The 21,258-nt window shown below is 40.9% G+C and overlaps 2 protein-coding genes across 2 annotated transcripts; both read right to left on the bottom strand.

The window, feature by feature from the left end:
• Positions 1-12,721: 12,721 nt before the first annotated feature.
• On the bottom strand, positions 12,722-14,906 carry LOC143581856 (plant intracellular Ras-group-related LRR protein 5-like). Its single transcript, XM_077064541.1, has 3 exons — positions 14,214-14,906; positions 12,940-13,856; positions 12,722-12,874 (listed from the first exon to the last, which is right to left on the bottom strand). Exons 1-3 carry the CDS (start codon positions 14,737-14,739, stop codon positions 12,761-12,763), a joined length of 1,557 nt encoding a protein of 518 aa, XP_076920656.1. The 5' UTR covers positions 14,740-14,906; the 3' UTR covers positions 12,722-12,760.
• A 1,486-nt stretch (positions 14,907-16,392) lies between these two features.
• Positions 16,393-20,902, bottom strand: LOC143581857 (uncharacterized). Its single transcript, XM_077064542.1, has 12 exons — positions 20,648-20,902; positions 18,973-19,091; positions 18,765-18,871; positions 18,608-18,695; positions 17,838-18,522; positions 17,692-17,746; positions 17,518-17,599; positions 17,357-17,437; positions 17,156-17,260; positions 17,018-17,067; positions 16,743-16,857; positions 16,393-16,644 (listed from the first exon to the last, which is right to left on the bottom strand). The coding sequence occupies exons 1-12, from the start codon at positions 20,799-20,801 to the stop codon at positions 16,558-16,560; spliced, it is 1,728 nt and encodes a 575-aa protein (XP_076920657.1). The 5' UTR covers positions 20,802-20,902; the 3' UTR covers positions 16,393-16,557.
• Between the last annotated feature and the right edge of the window lie 356 nt (positions 20,903-21,258).

Below are 21,258 nucleotides of genomic sequence, written 5' to 3'. Positions count from 1 at the left end.
TGCGAGTCACACGATTTATGTTGAAAAGAGAAAATTTGTAAAAGGAATCAATGGATAAGAACAAATAAGTCTGAATAGTCAACCAAATCCAATGACTATTATATATGTTGACATCAATATAACACTTATCCTAAATATTGACAAATTCCACCATTAATTGTCAATTCAATTGAAAATGCAGTGCTTTTATAAAACGACTGATTATCTACAATTATATGTACATGATCTAAAGAAAATTTAATAAATTGACAGCAAGGTTTGTATAATTAACTAGTTATAGTTGATAGTTTATAATAGGTATATTGGCTTTTATTAATCATAACTATTGCGTTTTGGTCACTGTCGGTTCCAACTAATGAATTGGCTACTGACGGTCTCAACTTTTAACGTATTTGTTTCTAATGGTCCGCGACTTAAAGAATCCTAACGCCGTTAGTTTTAGGCCGTCGGAAAAAAAACATTTTTGGTCGGAAAAGTCAAATTTGTTGCCAGAAAACACCACTTGAACACCGCCACCACCACCAATTGACTCACCGCCAACCAACTACCACCACTTGAACACCATCAACCGATTTCGATGATGGTTCTAGGGTTTCCGGCGACCTCAATAATTGGGGCTTTTACTAGAAAAAGGTTCCTAAAGGTCTGATACAAAGTTACAAAGATGTTTGGGATGAAAATGTTGAGTTTTCTGGAAAAAAAAATGAGTTTTCCGGCCAAAAACGTTTTTCCAACGACCTGAAACTAACGAGCTAGGATTTTGTTAATCGCGGACCGTTAGGAACAAATAAGTGAAAAGTTGGGACCGTTAGCAACCAATTCGTTAGTTGAGACTGGTAGTGATTAAAAGAAGATAGTTGGGATTAATAAAACCAATATACATTTATAATAATATATATAGAAAGATGGATAACAACAATTATTAGGGTAACTCACTATGTGTTTCACTTGAAACAGCATATTAAAAAGATAATTACAAGAAACATGAGTTGTATCATCTATCATTTGTTTGTTTTTTTTTAATTTTATTTTTTACTTTTTTTACAGATTTAACTTTTTTCTTTCCAACTTTTTCTAAACCGGACCATGCAATGAGCATGACGTCTTACCAGTTTAGTGATAGGAGAGGACATGAAAACATTGGTTCATTCGTAACACTTTACGTACTTCTTAATCCACCGTGTGTGGCAAATATGTAAATTTAAGAGTAGGATTAATGGTATAAAGGTGTGTATAAAGTGGTGCTCCTCCGGAAATGATTAAAGGCGAGTCCCATAATGAACAAATGTATAAATTTAAAACTAGTATTTGTGAATGTGTGAACCATTAAAAAAAAGAAGAAATAACATTGTTTACCATTGAAAAAAAAACAGAAATAACATTTTGGACACTCGCTATAAAATGGAGATCAGTTGGTTATCAACGTGATAAGCCCATTGGGCTAAAACTATTACTTGATTGAGTTGATTCTGTCTCTTAAGTCTTATCTAATGGCCGTTTCTAATTAAAAAAGACAGAACTTTTGTTTTTGTTTTTTTTTTGGTTTGACAAATATGCGGTTTATAATCTAATAGTTTTAAATTTATGGTTTTTGTTCAATAGTTTTGTTTTCATTTGCAATTAAATCCGACCTAACTAACCTCATTAACTCTGGTCGTTAAACCAATCAGTGTGCCTAGGGGTGCAAACGAGTCGAGCCAAACCGCAGCTCGAGTAGACTTGAGCTTGGCCGTTAACTTATACAGAGCTCGAACTGGAGCTCGGCTCATTTACTATTTATCAATTATTTTTTATATAATTATAATTATTTTTATATATTTTTCTATTATAATTTTATGTGTAGAAAAATATATATTATTTAGTTATTTTTATTTTTTACAACATTATATATATGAATCAATAATTATTAAATATATATTTTTAAAAAGTATATAAATGTCAGGCTTGTTTAGGCTCACGAGCCGGCTCGAGCTCGATAAGTGAAGCTCGGGCTCGGGCTCGATTAGTAAACGAGCTTACTTTTAGGCTCGAGCTCGGGCTGGGGCTCGATTAAGCTCGGCTTGATAGAACTTTTTAACGATCCAATCTCGAATAGCTCGGCTCGTTTGCACCCCTAAGTGTGCCCCTCAAGTGAGGGGCAATTTTTCCTTAATTGGTTGTGTAATCGTTTGACATGTTTATCTATTAAATGTGTCATGGTCGAAGCCACCATATATCAATCGTAATTCTCATTTGTATGTGTAGGGTTTGTGGAAGACGAAGGAAAGAACGACGAAGATGAAAATGGGATTTGGGAATTAGGACTGGTTTTATTTGGGGAGAAAAGGGACAAAACTGCCCTCGTGTGAGGGGACACACTTGATGGGTTTAACGACTAGAGTTAACGGGATTACTTAGGCTAGGTTTAATTGCAAATGAAAAAAAATACTATTGAACGAAATTACAAAATTAAAACTATTAGACTAAAATTGTTAATTTGGTCAAACCACAAGAATGAAAACTAAATAGTATCTCTAATTTTTTTTTAAAGAACTGCATCAATGTTTTTTGAATAAAAAAGAAGCAAACCAAATTTAAACTTTAATCTCTAAAGACAATAAAAATTATTTCCTTCACTGTTTTTTATAGAAACTTCTTTTAAATAGATTTTTTTTAATTAAATGAGATTGGGAGTAAGAAATAGAGAGCTTTAAAAAAACACTTTTTTTTTCACAAATATTTCAAAAACACCATTTTAGTAAATAAGTTTTCTACAAACACACTTGAAAAAACACAAATTTTATCTAATCTTTTTGTCTTATTATTATTATTATCATTATTACTTTTGCTGCTTAGAACATATGAAGTATCTTTTTATCACTAATATTGAGTTTTGTAGTTGTAAACATGGTAGTTCATTAATGAAAGCAAAACAAATCATGGGAAAACGATAATCAATATGTTGGAAGAAACTAAAAAATAATCAAGAAAAAAGAAGTAATGAACCCGGATAAGAGCCACTAAATTAGAATGGTCAATATCTAATCACTATCATAGCATTATATAAGTTGTCATAAAACTTACACTTATCCTAAATATTGACAAACTGACAAATTCAACCATAAATTGTCACTTATTGAAAATGCTCTGTTTATATAAAATGACTGGCTGACTGAGAATCTATAATTGCATATACATAATCTAAAGCAAATTTTATTAAGTGACAGTAAGGTTAATATAAATTAATTAGATAGTTGATAGTTTATAAAATATATAAAAATATGGATGACAACAATTTTAATGTAAATTACTTTGTGTTTGACTAGAAATGCAACATATTGCAAAAATGATCACAAGAAACATGAGTTCTGTCATTTATCATAAGTTCAATTAAGAGTAAATCAACATAACTTACATAGAAAAATAAAAATAAAAAATTACCCAATAACGAGTAGAAGGAGATTTGGAGTTTACAGATCGTGACGTTTTACTGGTTCACTGGTGGGATCATTTACTTTTTACAAAGTACTTGAAGAGGTAGGTCCCAGCAGAGCCCAGTTGGACCCGCAAGACTCACCCTAAACAGGGACGTCTGCGCAGAGACCAACTGGATCCGCAGGACCAACCATGCTCAGAGACGTAACGTCCTTACGCGCAGTACGCAAGCTGGTCCCGCAGGAAATGCCTCCCAATGGTGAAGGACTCCGCCTGTCCCCGCAGCCTCGGATACAAGCCATTAGGGAAGGCCACCCGCGCAGCATGGCTACACGCACAAGGCACTTAACTCTCCCCAGTGTCACCTGAAGGAATGAGCAAAGGCGGGAGGGGGAAAACTCCCGCCTAAATGAGCCAGTCCGTATGATGGAGGATCTTTTGTGTGATACCTGACGAGGTACAGACAAAAGATCTGACCAAGAATGCGACAGCTCACTGACAGCAGCATGGCAGACAGCACGCCACAGCACTGTGACCAATAGCCGCCGCCTACCCACCAACTCCTGCCATACCACGTGCCTAGCCTGTAGTTGGCAGAAGAGGAAGAGTGCACGACACGCCTGCTCTGTGTCAGCCGCTACCTATCCACCACTCACAGGCAGGGCACGTGCATAGGTTACAGTTGGTAGCGTGTTGGGCCGGCTAAACCCCTTGGAAACCTACCTTCGGCTATAAATACCCCAATGGTATGATCATCTTACAACATCTTATCTTATCATATATACCTGATATCTGCTCTAGCAATCTCTTAATATACTTTTATATTTAAAGAGCAATCTAGTCTGATTCTCACGCCGGAGGGTGGTCACAAGGAGGAACCCCCCCTTCTCAGTGACGAGCTCACGGTGTCTGTTTTGCAGGTTATCAGAAGAACCATCTTCCAAGGGTCTAACCCCTCGTGGGAAACATCTATCTAACCCCCAGGTTACCAGTAATCTGCCCGGGGTTCGACTGGTGTTTCTTCATTGGCGCCATCCGTGCATAAAGCTAGAACTTCATTTTTCTCCAGTTTTTTCAAACTTCTAGAAAGATGGTTAAAGAAACTCCGGTAACCACAACCCCAGCTACTGGAGGGAATACCGGCAACACAGTTTTTACAAACACTACCCCGGTTACCCAAGCCGGGGCAAGTGAAGTAAATTTTACGAACACTACCCCAGTTACCCAAGCTGGGGCAAGTGCAGTAAATAATCGCCCACTGGGATTCACCGATACCCAGTTTAAAAAACAAACAAGACTCCCCCGCCAAACTCTCGATGAAGTTAAGGCATGGGCGGAGGCACGACAAAAGGAATTCCAAGCTGAGTTGGACGAACGCTTGCGTTCCGTCCAACAGGCCGACGAATTCGAAGAATACTTGGACAATGACTCGGAGGAATCCGACTCCGACGCAAACCCTCGCCATAGGGCAAAAGGGAAGCGTAAGGAAACGGACTCCCAACCGAGAAGGCATTTTGGACAAACCTTCAAACCAAAAAGCACAGGTGGAAGTTCACGAGACTTCTCCAAAACGTACAGACCGAACGTTGCAAATGCGGGAACATCCAAATTTGCAAGGGACATTGCGGAAGCAATTGCCCCAAAAAGTGCCAAACAAATGCCCAACATAGGCACTTATGATGGTATGTCCGACCCAGACGACCATTTGAACAGGTTCATAGCAGGGGCAACCGTCAGCAACTGGACGGAACCCACGTGGTGTTACATGTTTCAAATGACGCTGGTGGGGGCTGCTAGGGTTTGGTTTGATCGTTTACCGGTTAACCACATTTACGACTGGGCAGACTTCCAGCAGAAGTTTAGCCAACACTTCAGCCAGCAGCGAAAGTATACCGAGGAGCAATGGACAATCCTCAAATGCATACGGGAAGAAGATGAATCTCTGCCAAACTTCATCACTCGCTTCAACTCAAAGAAGTTAAGTTTGGGCAATATCAGCGAGGATCTTGTTCGCGCAGCCTTCATCCAGGGCGCGCAGGACCCAGAGCTTATCCGCACCCTAACGGGTAAAGATGGAATGCCATCCACATGGGATGGCATCATGACAGCAGCTAAACGCTATGCGGAAACGGAGAAGCAACTGGGTAGAGACCTTCCGCAGAGCACAAACCTTTACACCCAGAAGACGAGAGAGGACAACGTCCTCACTGCCCGATTGAACAAAAAACGGAAGCAAGGCATTTGGCAGTCAAGGGTAAACTTTGACACCTCATCCGGCTTACAGCACCGATTGGGTGAAAGGGATAATGTAAAGCTGCACCGGAACTCCAGATGGACGCCACTTACCAAAAGCGTCACTGACATATTTGCTACTGAAGAGCTCCCATGGCCAAAGCCTCCAGTAATCCGACATCGTCACGATGCTGATCGGAGCAAGTACTGTGACTATCACAGAACAAAAGGCCACAACACTGAAGAATGCATAGACGTAAAAGACATGGTCGAAACATTCGTCAGAGATGGGACGCTCGCACACCTCGTGGCGAAATAAAAGCTAAGCAGGCAGGCAGGTGCGTGTGGAACCATGGCTGGGGTAAACATGAATAAAAAATCAGCTTCAATATGGAGACTACATGCTGCGTAAAGAACGAGATCCCGAAACAGGTGCGTGTCGGCTCGATGGCACTCCTGTCCCAACATGGAAGGGAGTTCAATTACACAGTTTGCATGTAATCAATTCCAATTTGTACAGAAAAGGCCAAGAGCCACTTCTAATGGAAATGATTCTCTTTCAAACGTCGAAGCTGATGATTTACATTTATACTTTTGTACACACTAATATGCCGGTTTTCACCGCATAATTACAAAAAACGTCATTGCATGGGAAGGCGGTCCTACCCGCACGAACCCAAAAAGCATGATAAACCTTCACGCAGGTCAGTTGAAGGGGAAAAAAGTTTACCATATGAAAGTGCTGGTCTATCCGCATGAATCATTCGAGGGAACTGCACCAACCTATCAACAACCGCGCGTGGGACAGTTCAAAATTCTTAAGAGGAAAAGGTAAACCTATACGCAGGTCAGATATGGGTAAAGTTATGCCATCCTACTAAGTGCAAGTGACGGGTCTACCCGCACAATCACGAAAGAGGAAGCAAAACTTCACACCTATTATCAGCCACGTTCAAAGGTTAACTTATCCTCAGCAGGCAAACCTTCACGCAGGTCAGTTGAAGGAGTTCAATTATTCCATTAAATGAAAGTGCCGGTCTATCCGCACGAATCATGAAAGGAATATGAACACTAACCTATCAACAACCGCGCGTCGAACGGTTAAAACAATCCAACACTGGTGACGGCATTCACATTACGTGAAGTCGTTGCGTGGGAAGGCGGTCTTACCCGCACGAACCCAATAACGTGGCAAACCTTCACGCAGGTCAGTTGAAGGAGAAGAGTTCAATTATTCCATTAAATGAAAGTGCCGGTCTATCCGCACGAATCATGAAAGGAAGATGAACACTAACCTATCGACAACCGCGCGTTGAACGGTTCAAAACAAAATTCTTAAAAAGGTAAGAAAAACCTACACGCAGGTCAGGTATGGGTAAAGCTTTGCCATCCTACCAAGTGCAAGTGACGGTTCTACCCGCGCTATCACGAAAGAGGAAGCAAAACTTCACACCTATTATCAACCACGTTCAAAGGTTAACTTATCCTCAAAAAGTAAGAAAAACCTACACGCAGGTTAGATAAAAGTTAAAGTTTAGCCATCCTACCAAGTGCAAGTGACGGTTCTACCCGCACAATCACGAAGGAGGAAGCGAAACTTTAACCCACTATCAACCACGTTCAAAGGTTCTTATTCTAAACACTTGGAAAATTGCTATTTTAAACTAAGTATGCAAGTCATAAGTTTATAAAGCAAAGAATCCAATGAAAGGAATAACAATCGTATATTTCAATGATATATTACAACAGTGGCCGGGTAACTACCCGCCTAAAAGAAATCTATACAAAGCTAAGTCTATCCTAGCAGTGGGAAGGGATCTTCAGGATCAGGCTTCAGGGCCACCTCCGCTTGGACCAGCACCGTCAGAGAGCGGCTGCCCAAGGAAAGCCTTAAGGATGTTTAGCCCATCATCAGCAGCAGCAGCTTCATTCACCTTCTCCACCACTGGATGCGGGAAGGCAGCGTACTGGTTCACAGCTTGGTCATAAGCAGCTTCAGTATTAACATTGAATAAAGGGAAGTTGGAGGGCGGAAAGCCTCTCTCAGCAAACCCAAGACCAAGCAGGAAGCCAGTCTTCTCCCCATCCTCATGAGAAGCGTTGAGGGCTGCGCTCATCGCATCGTCATAAGAGGTCTCTGAAAGGACCCGACGCACAACCTACAAAAGAATACAAGTTAGAACATTTTCTAATTACGAGCGGAAAGCGTAAAGAAAAAGATAAAGATACCTGAGGCAACGCTTCTCGAAGCAGCCATTGGAGGGTAGCTTGACTTTCTTTGTAAGCACGTTCGGCTCCGCTTTTATCAAGGATGGCAAGTTGAACTTCCTTGGCGGCAGCCTCTTCGACGCTTTTGAGTTTCCTTTCAGTGCGGTCAAGCACCCCCCTCTGGTCAAGGATCTCCTGCAGCTTCTTGGCATCTTCCATTGCCAAGGCGTCATGAGCATGCTGAAGAGCCTTCAATTTGCATTTAAGCTGCTCATTCTCTTCGCGAAGCGGCTCAGCAACAGCTTCAGCCTTGGCAGCCCTCTCAGTTGAGTTTCGCGCAGTCTCCTTAGCCAGCCGAAGCTGTTCATTCACAGCTTGGGCAGCCTTGGAGCGGGCCTCGAGTCGCGCCTGGACTTCAACCTCGAGGGCCTTGAATGCTCTCTCCTTCTCGGCGGCGGCAGCGGCCAACTGCCGGTTCTCCTCCCGCAGAGCCCGCGTCTCAGATATTTCTTTGGCGCGAGCTGCTTTTAACTTGTCGTTTTCACGACAAAGCAGCTCGACGCGGGGCTGCATCCGGGCTTGGAGAACCCGAAGCTCATTGGTTAGCCTACCCTCCTGGTAGCTAGCCATGGCTTCCCCCAACGCACCATGAGGAGCAGCGTGGCGAGCCCAATCCACGCACTCCACAGGGGTGCGAAGGGTTGTTCCTCGGCGTATGTTCCATCTTGGAACATACACTTCATTGGAATCCGACACTGCAAAAGAAACAAAGGCAGTTAGGAAAAGATGACAAAAATATACAAAGGAAAAAGAACCCTACGTACCTGTAGGGTCAATAACAGGCCGATAGCCGCCAAACCCATCACCTGAACCTAAAGGAAATCCATCCAACAAGTCAGGCAGATGGGAAGGTGGCATAGATCGGCGGGAAGCCCGGCGCGTACCTGATGGTCCGGCCGTCGGTGCCGGTGGCGCAGGTATAGTGGCAGCCGCTGTGGTAGCCATTGTTGGCGTCGCCTCCTCAGCAACAGTAACCGCCGGCTCCGTGAAAGATGCTGTAAAAATTGCACTCACGGCCGGCGGAGACACCTTCTCAGCTGGAACAGCCTCAGGAAGGCTGGAACCAACGGAAGCAGGCGCAGACGCCTGGGTCGACGCCTCGGGAAGGCTGACCGAGCCTTCCCTCATTGGCGGGGGAATACTTGCTCCAACTACACCCGGGAATGCGTCAACATCCACACCTGCACAAGCAAAAGTGTTAGAAAAATTTATTTGAAACAACAAATCTAGACAAGAATTATGGGGGTACTTACGGGGTTTCTTGAGCTTGAACATACGGACGAGCGGGGGCGAACCCGATGGAGCCGGCCTCTTGACACCGGTAACCGTCGTCGTCGCTGCCTCCCCGGAGGTAACAGCTACAGCCTCCGGAGCGGTGGTCTCCTCACCACCAGGCTTCCCCGCCACCTCTGCACTATCTGACTCCGAGTCAGATAGGACTACCGGGTCGGCCGTAGAGGCCACCTTCTCCTTGCCTTTCCCGACGGCAGCCTTTTTCTTCCGCACCAGTGGAGGACCTTCTGCGGATTCCTCAGAAGAAGAAATGTCAACTCCAGCAGCAGGCACAGCATTGAGAGGTTCAGGGTAGAAGATAGGCTTACCTGGCCGTCGGTGGCTCAGGATCTCTTGGCCTGGCGGGTAAACCTCCACGAACCGACCCGCGGTCTGCTCTAAGATGGGCAACTCGTTCTCGTCCAGAGCACGAGTACCCATCCGCGCGGGACCATCTTCCTCCCGCGGGTTCAGGAGCGACTGAAGATCGTTCCCCTCTGAAATCAACAAGAAAGTTAGAAAAAATCGAAGTCAGCAAAATGAAACAAGACGTACCATAAGGGACAGAGTTCGAACCATATTCAAGAACGATCGGAACCTTATCCGCATTCGCCGCCTTCCACACCCGGCTCATCCCCAGCATCACCATCGCCGACTCCGGAAAACGGAAAACCGGGGACTGGACCCGGGATATCTTCGAGAACCATTCCGCCTCCTCGTAGTTGAGGGCGGGAAGGTTCGGAAGCGCCTGGCCATTCTTGAACTTCATGGCGATGGGGATGGCGCGAGCGGATATGAAGAAGAACTCTCTTCTCCATGAGCGAAGACTCCGCTCGGTGGTACAAATCTTTAAACCATTGATACGGGTTGTAAGAGTATACCACCCCTGGATGCACCTCCAAGTGTAGAAGGTCATCAGACGGTCAACGAGGGGCTCAAGGCCCAGTATCCGGCACACCCACTCAAAGTGCCGGACCTTGGCAATGGCCATGGGGTGCACCTCTGTCAGGTGCACACCGTGCCTCTCCAGAACACGGTACACAAACTTTGTCAACGGAAACCTAAGGTTTCCGTAGACAAAGAATGCAGCATAAACCCCGATCTTGCCACTAGGGGCATCGTACACAGTATGGTGGGGTTCAGGAAACTCAGGCTCGAGAGACTCGAGCATGAACTTCCTGACGATATACTGGTACAGATCGACAGGAAGAGAGCACTGGCATTCGCCAGCAGTCTTCTGGTCATCAGCATCATGAGAAGGCATGGTGGAAGAAAGATGAAAAGAGATTTCAGGGTAATGCTTTACTGAACAGAAAAATTCGCCGGAAATTACTTGAGAAGAAGAGATGAAAGTGAAAAGTGTGAATTGCAAATAACCCTCTCCCCCTTTATATACTAATCGCAATTAATGCGGTGAATTTAATGCGAAGGAGAGAGAATTCGAAGGTGCAATGAAACTATGACACGTGGCAAAAAGCAGACTGGCAACAGCTGTTGACAGGACGTGTGCCAGTAATTTCGCGGCCACGCGCCCGAAAAATCGCGCCCACGCGCCTGAAAAAGCGTCTGGAATGACCATATAATGTCACGTCACCATAACTTCCTGCACGTCCTGACACAGTCAGAAGAAACCGTCGCGCGACGTTTCAGAGGTTTGGACTGTTCCTATCTTTCCACCAACCTTTCGAATTTCAAAATTCAAAATTTAAAAAGAAGCGGGAAAATACCCCCTTACCTTGGCGAACAAGTAACCATAAGACGGATGCGGGTACAGTGTTAAGGCAAAACCATTCACATACCTAGCACCCGCAGGGAATTGAAGCCAAGAAAACCTTGGCGAACAAGTAACCATAAGACGGATGCGGGTACAGTGTTAAGGCAAAACCCTTCACATACCTAGCACCCGCAGGGAATTGAAGCCAAGAAAACCTTGGCGAACAAGTAACCATAAGACGGATGCGGGTACAGTGTTAAGGCAAAACCCTTCACATACCTAGCACCCGCAGGGAATTGAAGCCAAGTACCTCGGCAACCAAGTAACTATAAGACAGGTGCGGGTACAGTGTAAAGGCAAAACCCTTCACATACCTAGCACCCGCAGGGAATTGACGCCAGGAATACCTTGGAAGTAAAGTAACCGTAAGACGAGCGCAGGTACAGTGTTAAGGCAAAACCCTTCACATACCTAGCGCTCCGCTGGGAATTGAAACCAAGAAGGATCTTCTGGGCAATGCTTGCGGAAAAGGAAATAACATCCCCGCATAGCGGGAACGTCGAGAACTACGTTGTTTGAAGCTCCAGGATGGAATTGGTGGTTTTAACATAATTGATCACTATGTTCAAAACTACCAAAACCTCATGGAGAATCCACACAACTGGGACTCAATGCTCCTGACCTGCGAGGAGGTTACAGACCTACCCGCATCATACCCAAAGACCAAGCAGGAAACTCGGGCATTTCTGCAAGTGACAAGGACTTCCGCGGAAAGAATCCCCATGGAAAACCTTACAAAACCCTTTTCAAAACCCTTTGCTCAAGTCCAAAAGTTCACCTCATTTTATTAAACACTCATGAGAAGAACATTGGACTGGGGGGACTTGAAGAGGTAGGTCCCAGCAGAGCCCAGTTGGACCCGCAAGACTCACCCTAAACAGGGACGTCTGCGCAGAGACCAACTGGATCCGCAGGACCAACCATGCTCAGAGACGTAACGTCCTTACGCGCAGTACGCAAGCTGGTCCCGCAGGAAATGCCTCCCAATGGTGAAGGACTCCGCCTGTCCCCGCAGCCTCGGATACAAGCCATTAGGGAAGGCCACCCGCGCAGCATGGCTACACGCACAAGGCACTTAACTCTCCCCAGTGTCACCTGAAGGAATGAGCAAAGGCGGGAGGGGGAAAACTCCCGCCTAAATGAGCCAGTCCGTATGATGGAGGATCTTTTGTGTGATACCTGACGAGGTACAGACAAAAGATCTGACCAAGAATGCGACAGCTCACTGACAGCAGCATGGCAGACAGCACGCCACAGCACTGTGACCAATAGCCGCCGCCTACCCACCAACTCCTGCCATACCACGTGCCTAGCCTGTAGTTGGCAGAAGAGGAAGAGTGCACGACACGCCTGCTCTGTGTCAGCCGCTACCTATCCACCACTCACAGGCAGGGCACGTGCATAGGTTACAGTTGGTAGCGTGTTGGGCCGGCTAAACCCCTTGGAAACCTACCTTCGGCTATAAATACCCCAATGGTATGATCATCTTACAACATCTTATCTTATCATATATACCTGATATCTGCTCTAGCAATCTCTTAATATACTTTTATATTTAAAGAGCAATCTAGTCTGATTCTCACGCCGGAGGGTGGTCACAAGGAGGAACCCCCCCCTTCTCAGTGACGAGCTCACGGTGTCTGTTTTGCAGGTTATCAGAAGAACCATCTTCCAAGGGTCTAACCCCTCGTGGGAAACATCTATCTAACCCCCAGGTTACCAGTAATCTGCCCGGGGTTCGACTGGTGTTTCTTCAGTACTAAATAAAGATCATGTCCAAATCATTTTAATTAAACCCGATCAGCATGAGAACATCATGCAAATCCATGACCAAAATCCTTTGCGCTTTCGCCTGATTTCTTGAGGTTTGGCATTGATATTGGCAACCAAATCAGCCATGTATTCAACAACAGCCTGAAAAATTAAACAATGACCATCAACTGTTGTTTGCTAAAATAGAAAGAAACATAACCATTTACCTGAGCACCAAGCTTGGTGATTTCCCTTGGAGGAACCTCGAGTGGGGTCTCTTCGGCTCTGAATACTTTCAACTTTGACAACAACCCGAAAGATTTGGGTAAAGATCTTATTTGATCACCACTTATATCAAGAACTTGCAAGTTTTCAAGATTCCCAATAGACCGCGGTAAAGTGGTCATATCAGCAAAGTTTTTACCAATATTGAGTATTTCCAAATTAGTTGCAAAACAAAGACTTTCTGGTATCCCTTCTAGCTCATTAAAACTAACATCAAGCTCTTTTAATTTGGTAAGATTTGCCATTGTTGTAGGCAACTTTCGTACCCGATTATAATGCAAAGTAAGAATCTCCAAACATTTGAGTTTCCCAATTGCTTCAGGAAGTCCTTTTAGTTGGTTAAATTCTAGTTTAAGAGCCACGAGTGAAGAACATGATCCGATCATGTAAGGAAGCTCTTCAAGATCATTTGTTTCAGCAATCAAGATTTGCATACAAGTTAAGTTTCCTATGAAGTCTGGCAAGTGAGTGAAGTGGTTTGCGCTTATATCAAGATTGACCAAGTTTGAAAGATTGGAGAATGATTCCGGGAGCGATTTTAACCGATTTGCATGGAGATCAACGTCGAGTAGGTTGACCAGTTGACCGAACGAGTCGGGTAGGTTGGTTAACTGGTTTGAGTGGACATCAAGTTTGGTTAGAGCTGCAAGATTGGTGATGGATGATGGTAGAGCCATGAGTTTGTTATCTGATAGATTGAGTTGAGTGATATTTGATAGCTTTCCAATGGTTACAGGAAGCCATTCTATGTTATCCATTAATTTTGATTGAAGATCAAGAATTTCACCACCTTGTTTGGCTAATGTTTCAATCAAGGCTGCTACTTTCAATATACTCAATTTCTCATTTTCTTCTACACCTACAAATCAAAACTTCAAATATTCTTTAGTTTACATAATCAAATTTAGAATGTTATTTTTAAACGACTTAGTTTTGCTATCCAAAAAGGTAGCGGCGCAACTTGTTGCCTGTTTGCTGTCTGCATCGACGCAAACACTACTTTTTAATGGAATTCATACATTTGATCATAAGAAGAAAAAAAAATAGAATTTGATTTGAAAACAAACAACAAACTAAAAAGGATCTTGGGTTTGACTTTTGATTTTTGAAGCTTTACAACTTCAAGTTTAGTTTTTTATTGTTTCATATTATGAGAAATAAAGTTGGTCAAATCCCATAAGATAAAGATTACATAAAAGAACATAGTTGAGCTAACCTGAAGGAAAAATGGTGGCTTTTGTAGAAGAACTCTTGACTAAACCCTTAAAGCTTTCAACTTTATTAATCTTGTTAGAGTTCAACAAGCTTTCATCACTGATCACAACTTCTTTTTCAAGATTACCAACTGGGTATTTGATATCATCTTGTTTATCCATTTGGGTATCTCCAGAAACACATTTGGAAGCTTTTTGTATCAACTCATCAAAGGTCTGATAAGTCTGGTCAAAGTCAACAATATGCATGGCTTCTTTCCTTTGTTCATGGCTCTGAAACTTGACCATGGTTTGTCTGACCTTTTGAAGGATGGAAAAAAGCTCTGGTGGGATGTCTGTTGGGCGGATTTGTGTGGCGATTTCATCGAGTTTCTGGTTTTCTTCAATGTTGACTGTTTTGATGACTGATATGGCTGCATCAACCTCTTCAATTGTAGGTCTTGGTGGTAGTGATTTGTATGTTTTCATGATTTCTCGTATAGTTTCTGTGTATGTATTTGATAACTCTTTTCCTGATATAACTGCCATGGAGATTTTTGGTTTGTGAAATTGAGAGAGAAATGGTTTTTGTAAGCTTTGATTTTAACGAGCAAGGTGTTATATATATACACAAATGAAGTATATTAATATTTGAAAATAATATTATGGAGTGGTAAACTGTTGGTTATAATTGACTTATATTGTCTGCTTTAAAAAAGACTATGACGATGAATAAAGTATTTGTAATGTTTTTTGACCAAAAATATAAAATAAAAATTAAAGACTGACATACAATTTGTTCATTTTGAATAATGATTACTATAAAATAACTATGACTAGAAGCTAATTAAATAAAAAGTCATATCTTTCTGAAACAATGATAGAATACTTTAAACTAAGCATTTTATGGTAAGTACAAAATTGGAGATGCAACCAAGAGCCATGTACAAAACAATGGTCTAACTAATTTCAAATAAAAACCCAGGAAATAACAAATATTCAAATGATATTATTACAGATGTAGTTATGGTATGAGACATTATTGAGATCATACAACTATTTTCTTTTGAGATTAAACAACTATTATTCATCATCATACAAAGTAACACTACTAATATAAATCCTATTAGAGTTTGATAATCATTAGAAGTTATAAAGTGTAACAACATGCTTTTGGTCTAATGGCATTGAGGTAACCTAATAATCGAGACTATGTACACAATGTCATCTGCTTCATACAACGATGTGTCAGCAGCATGTCCGCCTCTATCATACTTTACATGCGCGTGTTGTTGGGGATTTCAAAATAGCAACCTGGATTATTTAGAGAGTCGTGTTATAACTTTCAGATTAAAAGTTATTTTGTTGGTTCTCCAAAATACTTTAATCAGATAAAACTCTAACTTAAGGTAAGAATTTCGTACGGAATTTGTGAGGAAGATGAACCAGAAAAAAATCGTCAACCCAAATATGAACGATATATTAACCTAGGGCAGTTTCCTGGCAGTTTCAAACTAAGATAACTGTTTTAAGCAGTTATCTATTCTAAATTCAAAATTCGTTAATAAATAAACTCCAAATTAAACTTATGATTATGTGTGACATAATCATAAAATTCATTTTTCTAATGAAATTTTAATGAAGCAATATTAACGAAAATAAAATTTTTCCAATCTGACCTGGCAGCTCCCAGCCAGGGGCGCTGCCCCTTGGACCCTGCCAGGGGCTGCTGCCCCTAGAACCCCGCAACCGGGGGCGCTGCCCCCGGACCCCCGTTCAGCCCCTAACATCATAGTAAACTAAAGAAAGCGTGCACTCCACACATCCCGAACTTGCTTAATGTTTACTATGATTAAATTGATCGACCAGTTAATCCAATTACACTAAAATACTAACACGTGTAATGCCTTAGCATCTTCTCACAATTTGCTTCCTTTTAGTAGGGAACTTCAAGAATTGTTTAACTCACGTGTGTAGCCGATAATGTAGATAGACAAATTATATAACTGGTGAACTGGTAGGGCAGCATGTTTGATGGCCAGTCCAGGTTGGGTATGCATATGTGAATTTCTTATGTGCCTCACAAGGATTCAGCAATTCTGGCACCACAATCCATAGATCCTACAAAATTAAGAATTATGCAAAACTTGGATAGTAACATGTACACAACCAGTGATTTTTCTAAACTGCAAATGTCATTCTACGCATATGATACAATATGCTAAGCGTTCATCTTTATCAACCAAACAGTCCCTACATTATTTACAGCAAATTAAAAAGGGAAACTGAATCGAAAATCACATGTATGGCCAAATAGGATTTGTTGGTTCAAATAGAGTGCAAACGTATACAATCCAAACAGGCTTTTCACATCACAGTGCACTTATCCTTTGATTGCTTCGGTTCCTGCCTAGATGATGAAGATGCATGCTTGGGCCTTGATGGATGCACATTCTGTAAAATGTCAAATCAAATAATCAAATTTCATTTTATACAATTACAATGAAAAGGTCATTCAATGAAAACAAATTGGTAAAACTGATATAGCATACCTGAGGACCGACAACAAGCCCTGAACGTGAAGTGGTAGGTGACTGTGGCAAAACACGTGGCGGTTGTTGCTCAAATTCTTGTTGTTGAAGGGCTATAGCCAATTGCAGATCAGAACTGTCATACAACAATAAAAGATTAATCTACTCACATACAATAATATAATATAAAAACAAGCATAATATCCAAAGCCCAAAATAATACATTGACTTGTGATCATAAATATGGCTTTGTTTTGAGTTAAAATGGATATGACAGAACAAAGGAAGACAAATACCTGAAACTCGTTTTCCCTTGTGCTGCATTGTCGATTTTGGCAAGATAATCCTGAATAAAAAACAGGAAGTAAATTTCATATGAAGCAATGAATAAAATATTATTCATTTGGTAAAGCTAGTAAAATAAAGCAACATACAGCAGTACTGGCCCTAGCATTTTGCTCATCCCATGAACGTGTGTCATGATCTTCTGCCTTGAATTGCTTGAAGTTGCTGTTCATAAACACTGTATCACCATTAACCTGAAATATATAACATTTAAATATAAACATTAAAATAGCATAAAGGTATTATGTTTAGTTTTATCAAAGAAGAGTGTAAGAAGGGAGACTTAATACCTCATTTAACTTTTCCCATACCAAATCAGGTTGATTCAAGTACCCTTGATCCGTTGCTAGAATGTATAGTTCACCTTCAAACTGCATATAATTCGAGGTTAGAATGTTAGATAATATATAGAACATTAAGACTTTAAAATTATAATAGCACGAGAACCAACCTTGAACATCGTATTGAAGTGATTGTTACGAAAAAATACACAAAGCTCGCGCTCTTTTAGACCTTCTTGCAGGCAAAATAAGCTGCAAGAATTGCAACATCAAAAGAAATCATAATCTTGTTTTATTGTAAACACAAAATAAAAGATGCACTAACTAAAATAAGCAAAACATACCCATAAATAGTCAGCTGACTAGCACTGTTCTTCAAAAAACTTTTAATTAGTTCTCCTAAATGAAAATTCCAACCATTTAAAGAAATTGTCAAAGAGATAACACAACTTAAAACATGTGCATTTTATATATGTCAATACACGCATACCTTGTCTTGCATTGGGTCCATTTATGGGCCTTGAATCATCAACACTGGTAACATTGTTGTCCACCTGTGCTGAAATGGCAACCTCACCTTCATTCACATTAGCAACTGTTTGTGTTGTATCTTTAGATGATTCTACGACCGCATTAGCTGCAGATGAGAATGATTCATTTGATGCGGTTTCACCAACATTGATTTTTTCTACTTCATTTGCGGCACCGTTCAAAGTTGCCTGGTCAACAGGAGATGAAGTATCTGTACCATACAAACTCTTCTCTAAATTTTCCAATACTTCAATGTTAGTTTTCTCAATTCCATCTTTACTTTCATGTTTCACTAATTCACTAGCATTACTTTTTCCATCATGCCTTTCCTTGTCATCTTCAATGGTTATCAAATCATCAATGCGATCGTTCATTACACTGTGATTATCAATGTTTGAACTGGTAGATAGGGTTTCCTCAACAGTTTTATCATTTTCTGAAGTTACGTTAACAGTTTCTGTTGGTTTCGAGGCTCTCAAATGCTCATTTTCATTTTCAAGTTCTCTTTTTTCCAAATATTCAACACACTCTTCTTCAGAATTCTTCTTAGAAACACTTTCCATCTTTTGAGTTTCAAGAGCAACAAGTTCTCCCATCAGTGTGTTATACGACTTTGATCCAATGGCACTCGAAGTATCAGTATCCTGACACCAATGCACAGACAAACATATATTAACTCATATTAAACATAAACTTATTGCATATACAGGTTTGGCTAAATTAACACACCTGTGGATCCACAATCCAACCGTGATAAAGTGGAATATCCAACAAATCAAATATTGCACACTCTCTTGTGAACTCAAAATCATCAATTCTGCAATAGCTCAAACATTAGTATGTAAACTATCACAATCATACAGACATGTAAGTTGCAATAACATACCTAGTGAATTTAATGTTCACATCAATGCCAGTAGCAAGACGAGGGAGTAAATCAATAGCATCGGCTATGTTCTGTTGTTGATTTTCAACATATCCTGCATCTTTGTCCTACAAAAAAGACCAATACCAATTAAACCAAGGATGAAAAGAACTTAACCTATACTTAACTGAAACATATAGCATATTTATAGCAAAAGTTAGAAGTTCACATTAACATTACTGTTTGAATCAATTAGACGCTCCGCCACAAGTGAAAGCAACTTCTCCTGAGATACTTCAGCCACATCTGAGCTCAAACTCAAATTGTTCCTCAATAACAGAACGTTGCCTAACATAAATTGCAAAATTCAATCATTAACACGCAGGTCTTATATGCTCCATAAGGTTGATAAAAAAAACACAACATGATTGTCAAATATTGAGCTTCTGATTTATTCAGTTCATGGAACTAATTTGTCACAAATAATACAAGCAAGTTGATTACCAGCCATACCAGACTGAACCTAAATTATGGCATAATAACACACAATCAGGGTGACTAACAATCATTCCCAAATTATCTAAAACATATGCATCAATATGAAATTATTGTTGAATCAATAATCACTCTCCCTCTTTTCTTTAAAAGGTAAGTAAAGCTTGACCTAAATACCACTGTTGATAGTCCCTGCAAATTGAGTACTTGGTGATTGTGTCCCAATTAGGCAATTAATAGCGAAATAAACTGTTTACATAAACATGATTATCAAATATTGAGCTTCTGATTTCATTCCTTCAGTTCATGGAACTAAGTTGTCACAAACAATACAAACAAGTTAATTATCAGTCATACCAGACTGCACCTAAATAATCGCATAATACCTCGTAATAGGACGACGTCCTAACAATCATTCCCAAATTATCTAAATATATGCATCAATTTCAAGTTATTATTGAATCAATAATCAATTCTCCCTCTTTTAACAATTTAGTATATTTTGACCTAAATACTACTGTTGATAGTCTCATAGTCCCTACAAATGAAGTACCTGGCAATTGTGTCCCAATTAGGTTATTAATCATGAAATAAACTGTTTACAGAAACATGATTATCAAGTAAAGAGCTTCTGATTTCATTCCTTCAGTTCATGAAACTAATTTGTCACAAATAATACAAGCAAGTTAATTACCAGTCACACCAGGCTGCACCTAAATAATTGCATAATACCTCACAATAGGATGACTAACAATCATTCCCAAATTATCTAAAAAATATGCAACAGTTTGAAGTTATTATTGAATCAATAATCAGTTCTTCCTCTTTCCTTCAAAATTTAATTAAATTTGACCTAAAAACTACTGTCGATAGTCCCCACAAATTAAGCACTTAGTGATTGTGTCCCAATTAGGCAATTACTAACGAAATAAACCGTTCACAGAAACACGATTAACTCAAAACTCATAAATCACTTCCCCTGATACTTTGATTTTAACCTAAAACAGCTCAAGCAGCAGTCTAAACTCCTAACTGATTAAATTAATAACAATCAATTTTCATATCAAAACATATAAGCAGTTTGCTTTCGCCGACGGCTACAGAAACATACGCATCAATTTGAAGTTATTAACTTATTATTGAATCAATAATCACTCCTCCCTCTTCTCTTCATAAACTAATCAAACTTTGACCTAAATACTACTGTTCACAGTCCCGATCAAGCAATCACTAACAATATAAACTGTTAATTAACTTAAAACCTACGCTAATTCAGCAACTCTAACCTAAATTAGCTCACGCAACAGTCTAAACTCCTAACTAATTCAAATCAAACAGTTTATTAACAGAATAATCAGTTTCAGCAAACTGGAAACCCTAGGTAAAGTAACCGAGATTCAGAATATTACAAATAGCGAGAAGCGGACACGGTCCATTGTCGTTCTGAAGCACAATCGGAGTCGTTCGTCCAAAGAACTGAATCGATTTCGTCTTATGCATCATTTCCGTAACCGTCGGCGGGGTCTCGTCGCGGTTCCGGTTCTCATCCGCCGGCGAATCCATTTCCGGTTACGAGTTGTTGTGACAGCTGGCAACGGTTATTTGTGTGTGTGTGTGTTTTGAAGGTCAATGAAGAGAAAATAAACGCTGATTGGTGAGAAGATGCCAGAGAGAGAAAGAGAATCTGGTGATCGGACGATCGGGTTTTATATGACGGACGGAGGGAGAAAATCTATAACTTTTTTGAAGTTTTTTATTTTTTTTTATTTTGGTCGGTTGTTAAATCATATTTTCAAAGATACTTGGGTGGGGTGGGGGGGGGGGGGGGTTCTAAATACGTTAAAATGGTCTTTGGGAGCTAAAGATTAATAAAATGTCAGAAATGAACAACCTTTATATGGCTAAAAAAGAATTGTCAAAAATCGACAAAATGTCACGTCGGGGGGCACCCACCTTCTCCATTGGTTACCATCCCCACCTTCAACTGTTCTGTACACCGATGGGACGGATTGTTAAGCCC

This window comes from Bidens hawaiensis, unplaced genomic scaffold, assembly GCF_021521415.1.
Source record: "Bidens hawaiensis isolate Kalapana, Puna unplaced genomic scaffold, B.hawaiensis_p1.1 tig00031211_1, whole genome shotgun sequence".
NCBI classification, from domain to species: Eukaryota; Viridiplantae; Streptophyta; class Magnoliopsida; order Asterales; family Asteraceae; genus Bidens; species Bidens hawaiensis.
Note: the sequence above shows the minus strand (reverse complement) of the source record. Positions and strands in the feature narration are given on the sequence as shown.